We start from the raw sequence: 18,712 nt of genomic DNA, 5'->3' as shown, positions 1-18,712 counted from the left end.
AATTAGGGCTATAATAACGTATACAGATACCTTAATTCGTTCAGGACCGAGCATCTAGCGAGAAAATGAAATGCATCCTCACGATCACCTGAGTTGCATAGAGAGCACACTGAAGTGGCAGGAGTACCCCCAACCCAAGGCCCGAAATTCAGGAACAACAACTCCCCTCGAATTTTAGCGATATAAAATATATAGCTCAAATTAAAACAAGAGTTAAAGAACACTAGCCTAAAATGAATAAATTTTATGAATTAAGGATCCGTTAAGGACCATCTACACGAAAAAAACGCAATTTCAATTTCAATTTAAACACAACAGTTTTACACTGTTTCAACAGAGGCAGGAAACGAGATTGATTAATTTGAAATACAAAATGTAAAATTAAACATGGAGATAAATGCATAAATAATTCAATACATTTTGATTTACCTCCCATTTTAAACACGTATCTAAATAATATATGATATACAAGTTAATCATTATTTTTTTATTACATTTATTTGATATTTAAAACTACAAATATTGTGTTAAGTACATATGTCCATATATGTTTGAACTTGTCAAAATTGGTCATTTTAAACTTGTAGACTCAATCGTCTAGAAGGATTTTTTGGTAGGGTTAGAAGCGATAACTGTCGTACTAATTTTTGATGAGTTCGTGTACAAAGAGGACGTGTAGGTCGTTATGAATAGAGTAATTTGAAACATAAAAAGAGAACATTTATAATTTGAGGGAGAATGCTCGATTGAATTGACTGGAGACGTTAGGAATTTACCTTTCAATCTGGTGATGAACGTTTATTGCTCAACATTGTCAAAATCCCTATCAAAAGCAAAATCCCTATCGAGTAGAAATATATTTAAACAAAAGGTTTCCCATTTAAAAAAGGCCAAAAAAAGGTTGCCACCCCTCGAAAAATCATAAATATGATAAGAAAAACAACCAAAAAACCAGTCCATATTTCACAAAATATAAAACATTTTTGATCAATATAAGGATATATTTCTTTATAATTATACAATAAAAGTAAATATATTATTCTTTCTTGTCTTTCTCTCTCTCTCTCTCTCTCTTTTTTTTTTTNTCTCTCTCTCTCTCTCTCTCTCTCTCTCTCTCTCTCTCTCTCTCTCTCTCCAAAAAAATACCCAGCTGGCGAAGTTTCGTATTATTTCGATTTTGGCTAAAATTTTTGATAAAATTATATATATAAACAAATGGATAAATTCTTAACCACTAATTATCACTATTAAATTGATATCAATCAGTTTTTAGGCATAATCATAGTACGCAGACTCAAAGAACTCATAAATGTAATAAGAAAAATCATAGACATAAACAATCTAACTATTACAATTTATTAAGGTTTTTAGTTGAGTGAAGTATACTTCATTTTAACTTATTAAATTCACTAGTTTTCGTGGTCCGCTTGACCAATTAATATCTTTCAATTAATGAAGGTTTTTAGTTGAGATAAAAGGTCCTATATAACTTGGATTTGATAATTTATTGGGTATTTGGTCATTGAATTAATACACTGTATTATACATGTGCCAAGCTTTCGGCTAAAAATAACAATGTATAAAACATTGACAGTCAAAGATTTATTTCTTTTAAACACCTGTCTACTCAATGTTTAAATGTCACGTCTAAAAGGTGTAGAGAAGTGCTATAAAAAAATATAAATCTTTGACTGTCAATGTTTCTTACATTGTTATTTTTATTGATAACTACGTACATTGCCCTGAGATATGCCAAAAATAGAGTCGAAAACTTGGCATATGTATCATTAACATTGTATTAATTCAAGGATCTCATACCCAATAAATCCTCAAATCTAGAGTGTATCAAAGTTGGCCGATAACAAAATAACATCCTATATAACTTGGGATTCAAGTCCGGGATGTAATAAATTCTAAAAACCTGGAACAATGTCTTTTCTTAGAAAAATGTTTTCAATGATGCGAAGGCTTTTTATCTCCTCTGATTATAAAAACAGGAAGCATCGTCCGAAATTACTCGGAAGTCGGTGCGTGTAAGCAGTGTAACCAGCTCACCTTCGGATATTTCCACGTAACCCGGTCATCGCTCGTTTTTCATGTATGTCTTATCAGGGTCTTGTTTTAATGTTAAAACGTCAACCCTAAGGACGGAGGTAAGGAAGAGAAAAAATTATATGCGAGATTATCCCATTCTTTATAGGGGGTATAAGGCTGACATCATTTATAAATTCAGCATAGAAAAACTGAGTCAAGCATATAAATCAAAAATAAGAAAGTGCTTTACATCCCTAGATAATAAATCTTTACAGGAAAAGGCCGCAAAATCTACATTTATAGAAATATAGGAAGTAGAGGTATATAAGAAATATACTAGTTTGCGTCGTTTTACATGAATTAGGGCTATAATAACGTTATTTAAGATTATATATTGTCTATTTTTCAATCAAGAATTACTATATGAATAACATATTATCACTGACACCAAGCAATTCTATGAAGTTTCGTATCATCCATCAAGAGAAAACGGAAATAAATTGTATAAAACATCCATTGCATGGAGTACGTTACTGTTGAACTTGGAATTATATATAATTATTTCTAAACTACCTAAAACTAATTGACAATGTCACTCACAACATTCATTGTTCACAACAATGAATGTTTGCATTTTATTCGTGTTAAAATAATTCGAAAAATTCCGCCCGAGGAATTTTATAATTTACTACCCACGAGCTGGATAAAAGCTTAAAACCCGTTGTCTATGGTCTCTAAATAGTGTAGTTATAACGGCCTGGCTGGTTTAAAAATAAATTTTAGCTTCCTGGCTTGCAAGTAAGTTTTTTTGTAATTCTTCAGGGTTGAATCGATCAGAAAAAAAAGTAAAGGAATGAAATGTTTTTCAACAACATTTTATCTCACAAAGGTCGACTTCTTGAACGGAATAATTATAACTGCATTGGGTGTGGGGCCTCTGGTATTTTCGTATTTTCAAAACACGGTATTGTTTTTATTTCAGCGTTTAATAATTCACAAGGTGCCTAACCATAGACCATGGTTGGTTGTTTTCAAATGAAAGAAACGAACCGAGTTCAAAATTAATAATTATAATTATTTCTTCAACAACCTGATTATGTAGTAACTGTAAGACAAAAAAATGATAGTTAATGTTTGTAATTTATTTTCTTCCAAAAATTCCTCTCTAAATCCTATAAATCTCTTTTTAAGAACAATCTATTTTTCATTTTTATAACCGCGGTAGCCGAGTGGTTAGCATGAGAGACTCTCACGCCGCGGTCGTGGGTTCGATTCCCACCGTCGCCTCTGGCCCTTTTTTCCCGATAACCCCCAATTTGAACACACAAGAATTCGTACTATGGCTAATATGCAAGATCATAAGGCCAATAAAAAAAAAAATAAAAAATAAAAAAAAACTTAGACTAAATAACCCTCACCAATACTGGCAAACACGTTGCTACAGCTAGAGAGGGTAAAACAAAGGGTAGTGATTTTTTTTTTTTTCTTTGCCATTTCGGCATCCGCCACACTATAAAGGGTAGTGATTACCTGGTCACCAATATCTAGGAAAACACCTACAGCATATTTTCAATGATGACAATATTAGTAGGTTATGCAGTGAGGAGAAATTACCATCCATATTATTTTTTAATATGAAGTAAAGCTCAATGGAGGNATATATATATAAATGTGTGTGTGTATACAGAGTTCGTGTTTATAAAGAGTCATTGTGCTTTCTGCTATTTATTGAACGAATATAAAATCCCTTTGAAAGTGCCTACTCTTATTTAACTCTGGTTTTGTTCTCACCGTCTAAATAAAACCATCCAAAATAAGCGAAATAACAGAAAAATAAATGCAATGAAAACAAGCGGTCTAAAGATAAAATTAAAAAAAAAAGAAAAAGAAAGTTAACGGGAGCAAAATGAGGTTTCTAATTCAAGGTTCATGAACAGAAATAAGTGTGCCTTCCCACCAGGCGAATTTAATGAGAATTTTGTAGTTGAACAACTCTTAATAAAGTTTGAAAAAAAATTGTCAATATATATTGTTAATCAATACGGTTTAATTTTTCAATTGTGATAATAATTTATTTTTTGCTAAAGTATTGTAAGATTTTAAAATAAGAGATTTTTCTTATAATGAAAGCTTGATTTTACCTGATTGGCTTATGGATTTTTTGGTCGGCGCTGCCGCCTTTTTTTTCTTCTTCTGTTTCGCAGCTTCGTCGATCGTGCTCCAGACAGCAATTTTGGGGCTGGGCGAGAAAATCCCGTTGAAATTCAAACAACCTTTGCACTCAGTTTCAGGATCGTATTTATCCCTTCCCAGGACCATCAGCACCTTTTCGCAGCCAGCTTGGCTCAGCTTCCGGCTTGTCTCTGTCAGCATCGCTATTAAAGTATTCAAACATAAATAAGACGTATTTTATATAAATATATTGTTATATGAGTATGTTCCATGGTTTTTAATTTTATTTTTAGATGGTTGGTGAAAAAATGTCTGTGTTTCATGAAAAATTTATCTATTTCGTGCTTTTAGAGCATATTGGCCCAACCTCCTCCCCCCTACGTCATAGCACTTTATACAACAAAAATTATCAATTTAATTTCTAAAAATACATACATGTATATGTGTATGTGCAACGCTAGGAACATGGTTGATTATGCTTTGTTTAATTAATCTCCACAGACACGGTTAAGATTGTGAAATGCCGAAACGCGTCTTATAGGGCAACCCAGCGAGGTTAGACAGAACAAAATGATCGTTAACGACCTAATTAAAAAATAAGGAGTTTGTTTAATTTTTTGCGTTTTTTATATATTTTAATTTGTTTTTATGAAACCTTTTGATTTTTATTATACGCCTTCTATTTTATACGTGGGCTGTACTCATTAGATTGCAAAATGCTGAAAAAGCGAGCATGTTTGAAAGGCGCAACGAGAATAGGCGGACCAGAATTGTTACAAACTCTGTTACAAACACCGTCTCAATTTCTCTAATAATTGGATCTCGGTTTGATCCGGATGAAAAAGCAAATTCAATTGTTATCTGCCAAGCTTTCCACCTATTTTAAGGACATCATCAGGGCAAAGCAATCTTAAAGATGTCTACAAATGTACATAATTAAGTTTTTAATACAGTTTCAAATTTCTTCGAAGGCAGACTCAGGCCCAACAAGGACAGTAAATTGCACAGCTATCAGTGGTGTTACAGTCCTTGGCATTGTGGGGGCCGAGTCTGTCTTCAAATCAATTTGAAACTCTCTATTAAAAACGTAATTATGTCAATTTGTAGCTCTTTAAGATAGTTTTTCCGTTATTATGGCCGTAAAATGGGTAAAAAACTTGACAGTTAACAAATAAACAAACATTTTCTGTTTCCTGCATACTCAAACAATTTCAGCCAGCTATCATTTGTAGACTCTCCTACGAACATTATTAAGTAAAAATGATCATTGATGTGATTGGTATCAGCCTATGATAATTGTTCTACAATTACGGGTGGTAAATATGATCCACATTACTAAACTCATAAATTCATTATGCTCAAAACCATAATTTTGGAAGTAGACGTTTATATTTGCTAACCATGTGAATTGAAGATATTTCAAAATACAGATGAAGGGCTTGCTCGAACGCTTGACGAAGAAAGTGAGCTTTTTTCTTTCGACAATTAAAAATGACTAAAGGGTAAATGTTATACAGTATCTTACAATTAATTAAGGTTTTCAGTTGAGATAAAAAAGTAAATGGCACGAGCGGGATTCGAACCACGATCTTCGGCTTGATACGCCGCTGCTCTACCACTTGAGCTATCGTGACCTCGATCCACTCGGACACTAACGTCCCATTTCAACCGCACCTTTTGAATTTAATTTTTTGGTTGAGGTGGGAGGTTGGTGTCCGAGTGGTCGAGGTCACGTTTAGCTCAAGTGGTAGAGCAGCGGCGTATCAAGCCGAAGATCGTGGGTTCGAATCCCGCTCGTGCCATTGACTTTTTTATCTTAACTGAAAACCTTAATTAATTGTAAGATTTTAATTGGTCAAGCGGACCACGAAACTAGTGAAGTTATACAGTATTCCTTCTGATAAAAATTAATCAATGATTTTTCTCGACAATTTTTCGTTAATTTTGTTATCACGTTAAAATTGTCATTGACTTGAAAAAATATTTCTTCACCTTGGTCTTTAGACAGCATGAATTTTCGGAAATTATATTAATTTTAATTTTTTCTACTCTTATTTACGTTAATATTTAACTAACGTTGGAAAAAACGAAATTCGTTGGGTGCACGGAATTTTTTTAAAAAGTAATGACTTGAAATCAATAAGAGAGGAAAACTCATTACACTTGCATATATAACTGTGTAATGTTGTTTCTAATTAATTATGCTGGCAGATTATAATACAATATAATACAAAGTTGGGTAAATGGAATTCACTATTATCAAAATTGTGGGTGTAGGAGTTTGTGCGCATTTAAAAGAGTTTCAATTAATTATTCTTTTATGTAAGGTCTTGGTGCTGATGAAAAAGTTAGCCTCACGAGCGGGATTCGAACCCACGACCTTCGGCTCAGTACTTCAAGATAGAAGTCACGATGGCTCAAGTGATTAGAGCAGGGGCGGGATTGAGCCGAAGGTCGTGGGTTCGAATACCGCTCGTTACGTTAACTTTTTTCATCTCGACCAAGACCTTACATAAAAAGAATAATTAATTGAAATAATAACATGACCAATTAGACCACTAAACATAAATGGATTAATTTAAAAGAGTGTTTTTTGGGGGTTTTATTTACTGTGACAGGAGCTGACATGAGCTCTTTGAGTTTTTCCTTTTTGAATATTTTCAACCACATTTCCACATTTTTCTTCACTGGGATTCAGTGGGTAGTAAACTATCAATTATCCTTATTTTTTCAACTTTAATTTAACTTTCTCTGGGTTTAAAAGAAGGAGACGTGTGCGAAAGGCAAGTCGATTTTAAGGATACATTTTATATAGAAATATATCTCTATAAACCCAAAAAAGGAAGAAAACAAAAAGGAACAACGACTCATCTAAACACCTTTATGTTAAAATTCCCATCCACCTCCCCGTCGTACCTAAGGGAGATCCAATACCAGCGGACCACGCCCATAACATTACTTTAAATGTTTTGAAAATTTAGGGGATCTTAGGGTCGGTACTTAACGGCTTCCTTCGGACTTACCGTAAAACATCAGGCCCAATGAAGGCAGGGAATTTTTTTTTATTTATCTTAAAGTTCTCTTCTTTGCTGGTTAATCCTTCTAAATACATTTTATAATAAAGACAGTATATACAATATTTTAATAAATAAAGGAACAAGGAGTAACCAGCCCGGGATTAAGAGTTCAGGATAGTGCTTAACAACAACTTATTAACAATTTATGAACTAGTCTGGTACTTTATGGACAGCTAACAAGCATAAGGGCCACAAAGGTGCTCTTTTCTTCGACTAGTCGGAGTACCAGGAGAGCGGAAAAGGAGTTCATCCAAACACCTGCCACCTTGATAAAGGAAACAAAGGTTGGTAAATCAAATATCAAAAGGGTCAAACTGTTGTAAACACCTATGACGCATGTGGTATTCTACCAGATCCCTTTTGCCGTTTTTGCAAAACAAAGAAGAAACGGTAAGGCACTACCTCGCAGAGTGTGATAAGTATGCTAGGTCCAGATTTGAAATCTTTAAAGGGGCGGACATTACCAAATCACCCCCCGAGATAAAATGGTCCAAAATCTTGGGGTTTGTAAACAAATCCAAGAGATCCTTTTCAAAAAGATAGTTCCTACTCACGGTGAGTTGTTTTGCAACGACCGGATTTCGAGCATTTTAGCTCATCATCAGGTTGAAGGACTTCTACAACCACGTCTCTCGACATGAATTGCCAAAGTGAACTCGCTGATACCTACAGCGCGACGTTCCCCCACAAATGAATCAGTAGGTTTCCGTTGTTTGCCATACATAGGCGAATTATCGGAAAAAGTTAGTAAAATTTTTAAACAAGAAGGTTTTAGAATAGTTTTTAGAAGTACGGGTTCACTTAAAAACATCNTATATATATGACCTGACACCTATGACCGAATCACACCTAAAATCAATTAAGTATCCATAATCAAGATGTTAAGATTAGGCAGACATTAGCCCTGACTACCACCAAACTGTGTACTAATTAATGTTAATTTAAAAAAAATTAAAAATTAAACGTCAAGCCTATTCGTCATCTTGGGCTAAATTCCTCTTTTATTTTTACTTGCCAAAATGTTCTTTAATTAATTATTTGCTCGGCACGGCTACAATTGAGGGTACAAATAATTGTTAGAGCAATTCAATTTTTATATTTAAATTCTTATTATTCTTTTTTTTATTTGTATTAACCTCCTCACAATTTCTTTATTATTTATTAACGTATTTTAATTATTTTACCTCCCCTTCTTAGCCACTTGGATGTTCTCTTACTAACTTTTCCCTTCGAAATTTTCACTTGGTTCATAATGCTTATAACAGATTTTCGAAATTAATTTTTAAGGGTAATATATTAATTTTCATTATTTTTCTTATCTTGAATTTCAATACTTCTATTTATTTTCTATCGCGACGACCTCTGGTAGACAGATTTTATCCAGGTCTATATATTTTCCTTTTTTTTATTTTAAATTATTGAAATTTAAAATATTTCTATCACTCTATTTGAGTTATTTTTTAATGATTTAATTAACTTTTGTGTAATTACAATGATAATTAATTCTGTTAATGAATCTTTTAACACTGAGTACTATAAATCTTTACTATGAATACTTTACTAATAATTTGATATAAATCTTAAGCTGAATAATTTAATATAAAATTAGAAATATTAAAAATATTTCTAACACTCTATGTGAGTTATTTTTTAATGATTTAATTAATTTTTTGTGTAATTCCAATGATAATTAATTCTGCTAATGTACTATAAATCTTTGTTTTAGTTTGTTTACGCTTAATGCTCAAAGAAAATAAATTCAGAGTGGTTAAAATTCTCAATTTGAGCATCACGAAAATTCAAATTGACTATTGAAATAACGAGACAATTTTTTTAAAATGTTTTTATCCATGTTTTTGTTGAACTATTTTTCTTCCACCGAATTTTCTTATATCTTACCAATTTATTTATTTAGTCGTCATTTTTATATGTTGGAGAATGTAAAATGTTTTGGCCGAAGCTCGGTGGGTTTTTTTTTCCATTTCGCTTTCAGAATTCTTCGCGAATCGCGTGGCCTTTAGGTCATAGCCAGATTCTTCCATTCGTCCTTCCTGCGGCTGTATTTATCTTTCACTTTTACTGACCGGTGCCGATAGAAGTTAAAATCTTAAAAGTCGGAACGCATTTTGGTTATTAACTTTTATAAAACCGCGAAGCTATCGAAAAATCAAATTTACAACCGCAATTAACGAAAAGTGATGTAATATCTATTTTTTTCAAAAGATCACTTTTTTGCACTGGACATAATTCATTGAGTAAAAGTACAATTGAAGGTCTTTAACTTTTAACGTCTAGATAAAATAATTTACCGTATATAAATGTTTTCTAAATAATTAATAATTGCCCTAATTATTTTGGCGATTTTAAGTTATATGCCCTATTGAACAGAAAATAATAAAAATAATGAAAACTAAACATCAAGTAAAATATTTAATTTGTTGTTAATTTATACATAAATTAAATTTCTATCCAGTTATAACAGTAAACAAGAATATAATTTCTTTTATACCGATTCTTTATTGGTCCTCATATTTATGTTGGTAGTTTAAAAGAAGCATACAGCTGAAAGCAATTTTAAAGATGTCTACAAATTGCTAGACATCTTTAATATTGTTTTGCTGATAATAACCTGATAATGACCTTAAAATAGGTCGAAACCTTGGCTGATAACTATTTTTTTCAACCAGCCCATATCGCGATTCATTATTGATAAATATAAAGCTACATTGAGAAGTTCTAAAATTAATACAAGACAGTAAAATTTATGGAAATAAACTTTATTTTATCACAATCGAAATGATTTCATATAACATTTTGTTTTGTAAAATACCCTACGTTTTAGTGGCACAAATAATTCATTTAAATGATTTCTGAGCAGTAACTATTGCTACGCTTGTACTTCTCGCATTTTAAATTCATTTTGAACAATTCATTAAAATAAAGAATTAATCTTGATATTTGTTGCTATGATAAATTGTGTAATAAAAAGTTTCTGGGAATGCACAGAAATACCTACTAATTAATTTTATTAATTGATAAGAAAAAATAAAAACAACAAATACACAATCGGCAAATAAAAAAAATTCTTAAGCATTTATAAAATATGATTGATTTGTCATTTTAGTTTTAACAGGCAAAAATAATCAAAGTTTTTCAGGGCGGACTTAGCTTAAATTCTCGCAGAGTCCGTCGACCCTCCGTTCATCTTTCCAAAGTTAAGGCATTTTTATATTTATATATATATAATTGTTCCTAGTTCGATTTATTGTATAACAAAATCGTTTTGGAAAATTCAATTAATTTAAGGCCCTTTTTGAACACGTTCAATATTTAAATTTACACGTTAATCGGGTTATATGATCCTATTTTTTTCAATAAATGATTTAATAAAAATACCAATTAACTATTTGTTTTTTGTTTTTTTACGAGGGTTCGCAACAGCAGAGGTCATATAAACCCTCGGGGTGCCGGTGTGTTTTGAAAAAAAGCCCATTTGTAAATATGTCGAATTCGAATGCAGGATCGCTGGATTCGAACCCGGGACCTTTACCTTACAGTGATAAGCGCCTTGTCAACGCCTAACCCGTTGCGGCCACCGTCGCCCCTACCAATTAAGTAATATTTTAGTTCTAGAAAGAGGGCTTTTTAGCTCAATGACAACCTCTAAAGGTGCGACTTGAGGAAAATCTTTATAAAAATATGATTTTTTAAAATTTATTAATAACAGTGTAGACACAATTAATGTAAACATTTCCCTGCAGTTCTGACTTGACTTTTCCCAGGGTCCGTCGAATCCCGCTTGGTCTTTTCCGACTTAAACGCTATTTCTGAATACGTTCATATTTAAACATTAACCGTGGCAATTATTTCTAATTTTTTTCTAATAAATGATCTAATAAAAGCTTTATGGAAGTAGAAATCACAATAAATTCGATTAATTGGTAAGAAAAACAGAGTTACAAAACGTAAACAGCAAATAAGGTAAAAATATGAGAGAGTCAATGAGAAAGATGTGTGAAAGGCAAAGAAATTTGAATTTTTGTTTCTGGATCCGCCAAATCTCAGTTTAAATCCACTAAATGCTGTAGTCAAAAATTTTTATATTTTTGATTAAGATTTAATTGTCCGTAGCCATTTGGTGGTAAAATAAGTAAAAATCAGTAAAAATATAATAAAACGGGGAAAATTATTTAGGAAAAAACAGCTTTTAATATGGAGATAAACTAAGTATTAACTTTGCATCATGATAAAAAAATTTGCCAAGAAATATGTATAGAAATATGGTTCAAATAACTAAACATGTTGGTCTATAAGAACCTATGATAGTCATTAAAAAAAACTTTTGATTTCATATTTATTTAGCCAGGGAGTTTTTTTTGAAGTTTAAATCGGACTTGATATCTGGCGTTAAAAGGTTGAAGTGAAATTGCGAAATGTTCATTTACCTTGATCTAGACTTGTCGCTTTCAAAGCAGAAACATAATTCGAATTTGATATTTCCATAATTTCGAACGGAAAACCCCTAAATCTCTTATATTTTTAAATCAATAAAATACACGATCCGACGATCCTGGCCTTCTGGAGTTAGCTCTCTTAAGTTCCCTTCCTGTATGCGACTGATAAATAACTCGACCCTGTTATATTTATTGCTATTGCCTAGACCGTGAACGTGATACGGGATTTGTGAAAAAGAAGTGGTGAGATCAAAGAGTTTATCGAGACTTATCGCTCCTGTGTTATTTATGTAATTATACTTTTTAACTATCTTTGTAAACAGGTTTTTTAGTTGTTACATTTCAGTTTGGTTTTGAAAATATATAACAAAATAAACAAATAGACTTTGCATTTTTATCGAATCTCGTTCCACTAGAAATTAAACTATAAAAAAACTGATATCAATCAATTTTTAAAATTATTCAATTAGCATTCTGCAATTTTAAGTTGATTGTTAGTAAAGCAAAGGAACAATCAGTTCTCCTATTAAAAATCATTGCAATGTAACCAGGCATTGTTATGTGTAAACACGAAAACTATCATTATAATTTTTTTTAATACCTCTGAATTCGCATTACTGACGCCATTTATTCTTCTTTCTTTCAGTTTAAGTCTTTTTTACTATGTAAATTTAACTCGTCAACGTATTAAGGAAGCAAAACTTTGGGCTGTGCCCACGTGACATTGTTAAGCACTGCAGTTTTACTACTGCTTAACTACCTGAAGATCCTTGCTGTTCAAGGCTTTTGTTGTATAAATTAAAATTAAGCATTTAAAAGATTAGCTTTCAAACGATATTTCTATTTAAATGGGGGGTTTGGTTTAAGAATGGCATGACTTTATTTTCCAATAAAACAAAATTTCAAAAGAAAAAGAAGGTTGTGTTCGCACCTTTGCCAAAATTAACTTTGTTTAACAGCTCTTTGGAAATAAAGAAAATTTTAAAAAAATTAGTTTCATATACTAACAATAAATGTCAGAGCGTAATATAATTTTAATTTATTGAAATAGAATGATCGTTGGGTTTATTTTGAACAAAATAAAAAATATATTTTAGCAATAACTACTTTTATGATTTAATCAAATGCAAGTGATATCTAAAGGTTAATATTTCGTTTTGAAAAGTATAAATAAAAACCGTGTCTGACCAGGCCAAAATATATTCATGCTATTCATATTTTTAAAGGGGAAATATTGGAAAATTATTGTTGTTACAGTTATTTTTAATATTCACTGAAATATTTGGGGAAAATTGGAAGAAATGCAAAAATCCTTCACTTTGAACAAGGAAACGTACAATTCTTTGAGTGAAAATTCATAAAATTTGTTATTGTTTTATTTAATTTTTAATGTTTATTGCCAGTCATTGAAGTTTCTTTATAAAATTGGTAATTTTTTATAAAGAAAATTAATAATTTATGACAAGATACGATGCGTTAGATTTTTGATTTTACAACGTGAAATATTTTAAAAAAAAGCATTTTATTATTGGTCATATATTGTATTTGTAGTCAGGTTTTTCTATAAAAGGGAGGAATTATCTAAAAATATATATGCATTTATTTATTTATTTATGTTCATTTTAAGTAACACTCAGTTTTTCTTTTCGCATTTTTACAAATTATTATTAACATAATATTCACTATTCCTGTTAATATATTTTATATTTATAGATACTGTATTACATGTAATATTTTGTGTGAAGCAATGCAATTTCAAAAAGGTGAAATATTCTGTCGAATCTGAATTTTTTTTGCCAAATTCAGCAAAACTAAAAGCACATATTCAAGAAAAAATAACACCGTTTGAAATTCTACAATTGTGAAACATTATGTCAAGCATATTTAAAATCTAAATAAGCACAGTAAAAAATTAGGTGAACAATATGAACATTTGTTTAACATATTTAATGAAATTTATATGTAATTCCACAAAATTTTTAAAAAAATGTTAATTCTAATGAATTATGTTTTATATTATAAAAGGTTAAGATATAGAATCGTAAGCTTGTTCAATGAAAATTCATTAAAATTGGTATTGATTTTTAATCTTTATAACCAGTGAATTTATATTTTCTCTTAAAACTTGTTGTTCTCTTAAAAATGTTTGCGTTAACGGTAAGTCAAAAATAAAATAAAATGTTTAAGTTGTGAATTTTATTCAGAAATCGTGAGATGCGGTCTGGTGTGATGTAGGTTTCAGAAAAACATTTTCTTTATCGTGCCAACGTTTCGATCTTTATTGAGATCATCTTCAGGGCTCAAAGTGTTTGTCTTCTGTGTGATTGTGCCATTCTGCGTGTCGTGTTGAGAGTGCCAGTGCGATATTGTGAATTTTGTTTTTAAATTACATTCACGAAGAATTGTTCACACTTATACATTAATGTCATCAAATTTAATATTTGTTTAATATAAAAACTATTTTATAAAATTCAATCAAAATAAAGTATATATGCAAAATAAAATCTGTTCATTTCTGTACAATATTGGAAGACAGTATATAAAATATAAAGTTAAAATTCAGGAAGAACATTAGTTCTTTTTCCATTACTTGATTAATTTTGCCATTCTTGCAATTGAGTTTTAATTTTGTCATATGAATATTTCGGTATGTATTTACTTAAATTTTCTTTATACAGCTGTACTATTTTATAAATCAAATTCGGTAAAAATACAAACACGTATTTACTATAATATCCTATCGTTTTAAATACTAAATTTTAAATAATTCCTCCCTTTTATAGAAAAACTTGAATACAAACGAAGTACGTTTTATGATTATTGTTTAAAATATAAAATTTTACAACTGTACAACTGCGTTGGGAAATTCAAAGAAATTCGCCTAGTATTAGTTTTCATCATTCTTTTTATTAAGGATTTTGTAATTTTTTGCATTATGAAATAAATCCAAAGCAAAAGACTGTAAAAACCGCATTTAAAATAAAATAGGCTACTTACTACTACAAAATTGTTAAAATGTACTGAGTTTTTTTTTATTATCAATACTTGATTAATTTTGGCAAAATGTAAAACTTGAAAAAAATAAAAAGGTTTGTAAAGATAAAATTGTAGAATAAATAGAAAATTCAAATAAGCTCAACAATGTTGAGGAGAAAATTACATACAAATATTTTTTAATATTTAATAAAATTTTGGATTATTCCTCACTTTTGTAGAATAATCTGAATGCAAACGAAGTATTTATGTTTTATGTTTAACTCGTAGAATTGTATGCTTTTAAAATATGTGCCTCAGGATATTTTAGGAAATTAGCCGCCTGTTGATTTTTATCGTTGATTTTATTATATATATAATCTTACAATTCATTACAATAATTTTACAATTCACATAGGTAAGGATTTAGTTGATTTTCCTGTTAAATCTGTAGCTGGTTTTGCAAATTTCAATATTCAAGAAAAAAAAATAATACAATTTGAAAAGCTAAAATGCATTTAAAATTCAAATAAGCTCAGGAATATTTACGAGAAAAATATAGCCTTTTCTTTAATATCTAATGAAATTTGTATATCATTATGTTTAAGAAATATCTGAATACAGACGAAGTATCCTTTATGTTTTATGTTTAACACGTAGAATTGTAAACATTAAAATGGTGTGCTGTAGTCCTAGGAAATTCACCTCGTGTTCATTTTTATACTTATTTTCATTAACAATTTTGTAATTTTTCAAGAACCATATCCAAATCGATAAAAAAATTATAATAGCATTTAATCTCAAAATAAATTTCCTGTGTACGATGCAAAAATTGTTAAAATTCACAATGAATTAATATTGTATTATTATCCCTTATTTGAATTGACTTCATCATTCCTGTTATTGATCTTTTAATTTTAGTTATTTATATACAGTACTTTTGTAAGATAAAATTTAAAATTCAGGACAATTTTTTTTATTATTTCTTGCCTATAATAAAAAAATTACTTAATATTATTTGTAAAAAGCTGTTCCTTTTATTATTTAATTCAGTCAACATTAAAACACATATTCAGAATTAATCCAGTTTTATATAATAAGTCATTTCAAGATAGCATATAAAACATAAATTCAAAGTTCACAAACAACTTTTTTCTCATAACTTCTTGTTATTAAAATTTCATTTTACCGGATGAAAATATTGGTCAAAATTTACTTAACATTAACTGTTTAAAGTTGTGCCATTTCTACCAAACTCGACCAAAATAAAATATCGATAAAAATAAAATAAGTTTGTTTATATAATATTCTATTCTAAAGCATACAAATCATAAATTTAAAATTTACGAAGAAATTGATAGAAATTGAATACGAATATATTGATTAAAAAAATTAGTTAAAAATTACTTCGCAAAGCTGTGTTCATTTTTTCAAATTCAAAAAACATTTATTCAAGACAAAATTTGTTTAAAAAAATTATTGAAATGCACATATTACAAAATAACATTATGGAAAACTTAAGTTTTATTTATTTTTTTTATTCGAGGAGAATTTTATTCTTTTGTTCATTATTTAGTTAATTTAGCCATTTCAGCTGTTGTTGTTTGCTAAGTTGTTCGAGATCAAATAGTTATTATTAAAATGCTACAAATAAAAAAATTTATATAAATTGTCATAACGATTTATTCAAATTGTTCATTTTTAAAAAGATCACAATTTGAACAAAAATACTCAATGGATTTTTCACCCTATTAAAGCCAGGTCTCAAGTAAGCTCTAAGTTTTTATGTTCATTTAGAATTGTTGAAATTTGGTTGCTTATCAATATTTCAAAAAAATTTCACGTCTTGTGCTGTATATGCTGCAGAATCTTTGAAACAATTAATTGTTGGAATCGTATCGTGGAAATTTGGAAAAACCAAAAATATTCGAGAAATTTAAAAATAAAACAAATTAATGATCCAATTTTTTTTTTTTTTTTCAAAACACCCGGTTTCCCTTTTTAACCCCAACTTTAAACTTCTTACCGCTACAATTGGCCCGCCCTTCTTATTTCTTTAGTCTGCCTTTCGCGCTCGTACTATGTCGAATCTCTTCTCGATGTACTGTTTCCAATTAGGGTCACAGACTGTTTAACTCATTCAGCGATGTTGGGTGTTGTAGGCTATGCTTCTCCCACTCATAAAGGGCCCCACACCACCACCACGGGTTTACCTTTCCACCACCCTCCGCTTTCTAAGACACGGAGGACCTTGTCTCTTTCTTCGCCGGGGATTTCCTCCGACATCAAGTCGAAAACCCGTTTAACATTTTAACTCGCGTCAGCTTTTTGACGATCTTCTTTCTCGTTGTTTCCCAAAATCAAAAACACATTCTGCTTGTATTCAAGATTGTTTGCATATAACCTGCATGACCTATCGAGAAATATCTTTAAAAAATTATCTAAAAATTCTCCATTATCTATTTTGTTCAAATAAAACAAAATATTTTTTTTTAATATAAAATATTTTGTTTTAATTTTTGTAGTTTTTTATGGTTTTATTCTGAAGGAGAATGTGGGAAGAAATATTTCTTGTGATAGGTCGAGCCAGTTTCTTAGACGAGTGTTGAGAAATCAAAATCCCGTTCCAGAAACAATGAACTTGACCCACTCCTATTAAAACTCGGCTGCAGTTTTTCAAAATAAAAATTAATGCTTTTATATAACAAAATAAACCCCGTTTTATTTTGTTGCTTTAGAGCAGACACAAAGTGATAGGATGTTTAATAAAAACCGTTATGTGTAATTAAGCGATAAAATACGTTTTGGAACCAGGAAATACTAAAAATGTATGTGATTTTTAACTTTTTTCCTCCATTTCTATGATTTGTTTTAATGTTTTAATGTAGCAATAAACGGTTTGTTCTTGAGAAAAACATACCCTACATTCATTTCTTTCAAAGATTATTCGACAATTAGCGTAATTTTTTGGATAAATGTGTGGTGATTAGTGACCGTAAGGTGATGATTATTTGGAGATCGTCTGGTGAAAGTAGGTTTCAGAAAAACATTTTCTTTATCGTGCCAACGTTTCGATCTTTATTGAGATCATCTTCATGGCCTGGGATTTACCAACATTGTTTTTTTGATAAAAATAAAATTGGTTGATAGCAAAACATATGCTGGACTTATTTCGCACTGTTTTCCTTTTCTCTAAGGACTTTAATGACGTAGAAGAAATCACTTCGGTCTTCCGGCAGGCGATTAATCAAAATAAACCAAAATGACTGCATTACCTGCCTTATTTAAATAAATTATTGAGCGAAAGTAATAATTTGTTTTGCCATGGGCGTTTAATCCTGTGTCATATTTCGTGTTGAAACGTATACAAATGGAAGGACCTTTTTACCATTGCGACGCACCTGGTGATGTACGTACTCGTCCCATGCAAGAATATTATCTGTATTTCAAGATCGTCTCGTGATCCCTAGCGGGTTTATCTTCCGAACAATTGCAAAAGGGGTTCGCATCGCAGGATTTGTTTTTCAACGACGAATTGTTAAATATGATCGCATGACTTGTGCCCTTTAGAAAAAAAATCCCCCAAATTAATAATTTTTGTCTTCATTACAACAGAATTAATTGGATTCATTGAAAGTTTATCTCAACGGTTTTACAGTCGATTGCAAATTCATAGTACGAGAATAACTGTATAAATTTTAAAAAAACATCAATCAGATAACACTGATAAGTGATAAAAAATTAAATACAGCGCAATTCTTTCCAAGTACAGGTGGCCTAGGATTATTTGGATTAACTAATGAAGGTTATACAGGGTTGTGTGGTGATTAGTGACCGTTAATCGATAATTATTTAGAAATTGTGAGATGCGGTCTGGTGTGATGTAGGTTTCAGAAAAACATTTTCTTTATCGTGCCAACGTTTCAATCTTTATTGAGATCATCTTCAGGGCTCAAAGTGTTTGTCTTCTGTGTAATTATGCCGTTCTTGCGTGTCGTGTTG

At 30.4% G+C, this 18,712-nt stretch overlaps 1 protein-coding gene across 2 annotated transcripts in view; it reads right to left on the bottom strand.

Moving 5' to 3' along the window:
* LOC106666491 (scavenger receptor class B member 1-like) overlaps positions 1-16,901 on the bottom strand; it is a 54,672-nt gene extending 37,771 nt beyond the window's left edge. The window contains exons 1-2 of one of the 2 annotated variants that reach the window (XM_014393728.2): positions 16,737-16,901; positions 4,176-4,409 (exon numbers count right to left, since the gene is read on the bottom strand). In XM_014393728.2, the coding sequence (XP_014249214.1) occupies positions 4,176-4,407 (232 nt within the window). In that variant the 5' untranslated portion in view covers positions 4,408-4,409; positions 16,737-16,901. Of the gene's footprint in view, positions 1-4,175; positions 4,410-11,728; positions 11,918-16,736 lie in introns of those variants that run through there. The other variant, XM_014393727.2, reaches the window with a different exon arrangement.
* Positions 16,902-18,712: the final 1,811 nt, after the last annotated feature.

Source organism: Cimex lectularius, unplaced genomic scaffold (assembly GCF_000648675.2).
Source record: "Cimex lectularius strain Harlan isolate CLEC.00 unplaced genomic scaffold, Clec_2.1 scaffold289, whole genome shotgun sequence".
In the NCBI taxonomy this organism is placed as follows: Eukaryota; Metazoa; Arthropoda; class Insecta; order Hemiptera; family Cimicidae; genus Cimex; species Cimex lectularius.
This window is presented reverse-complemented; position numbering and strand designations above follow the sequence as displayed.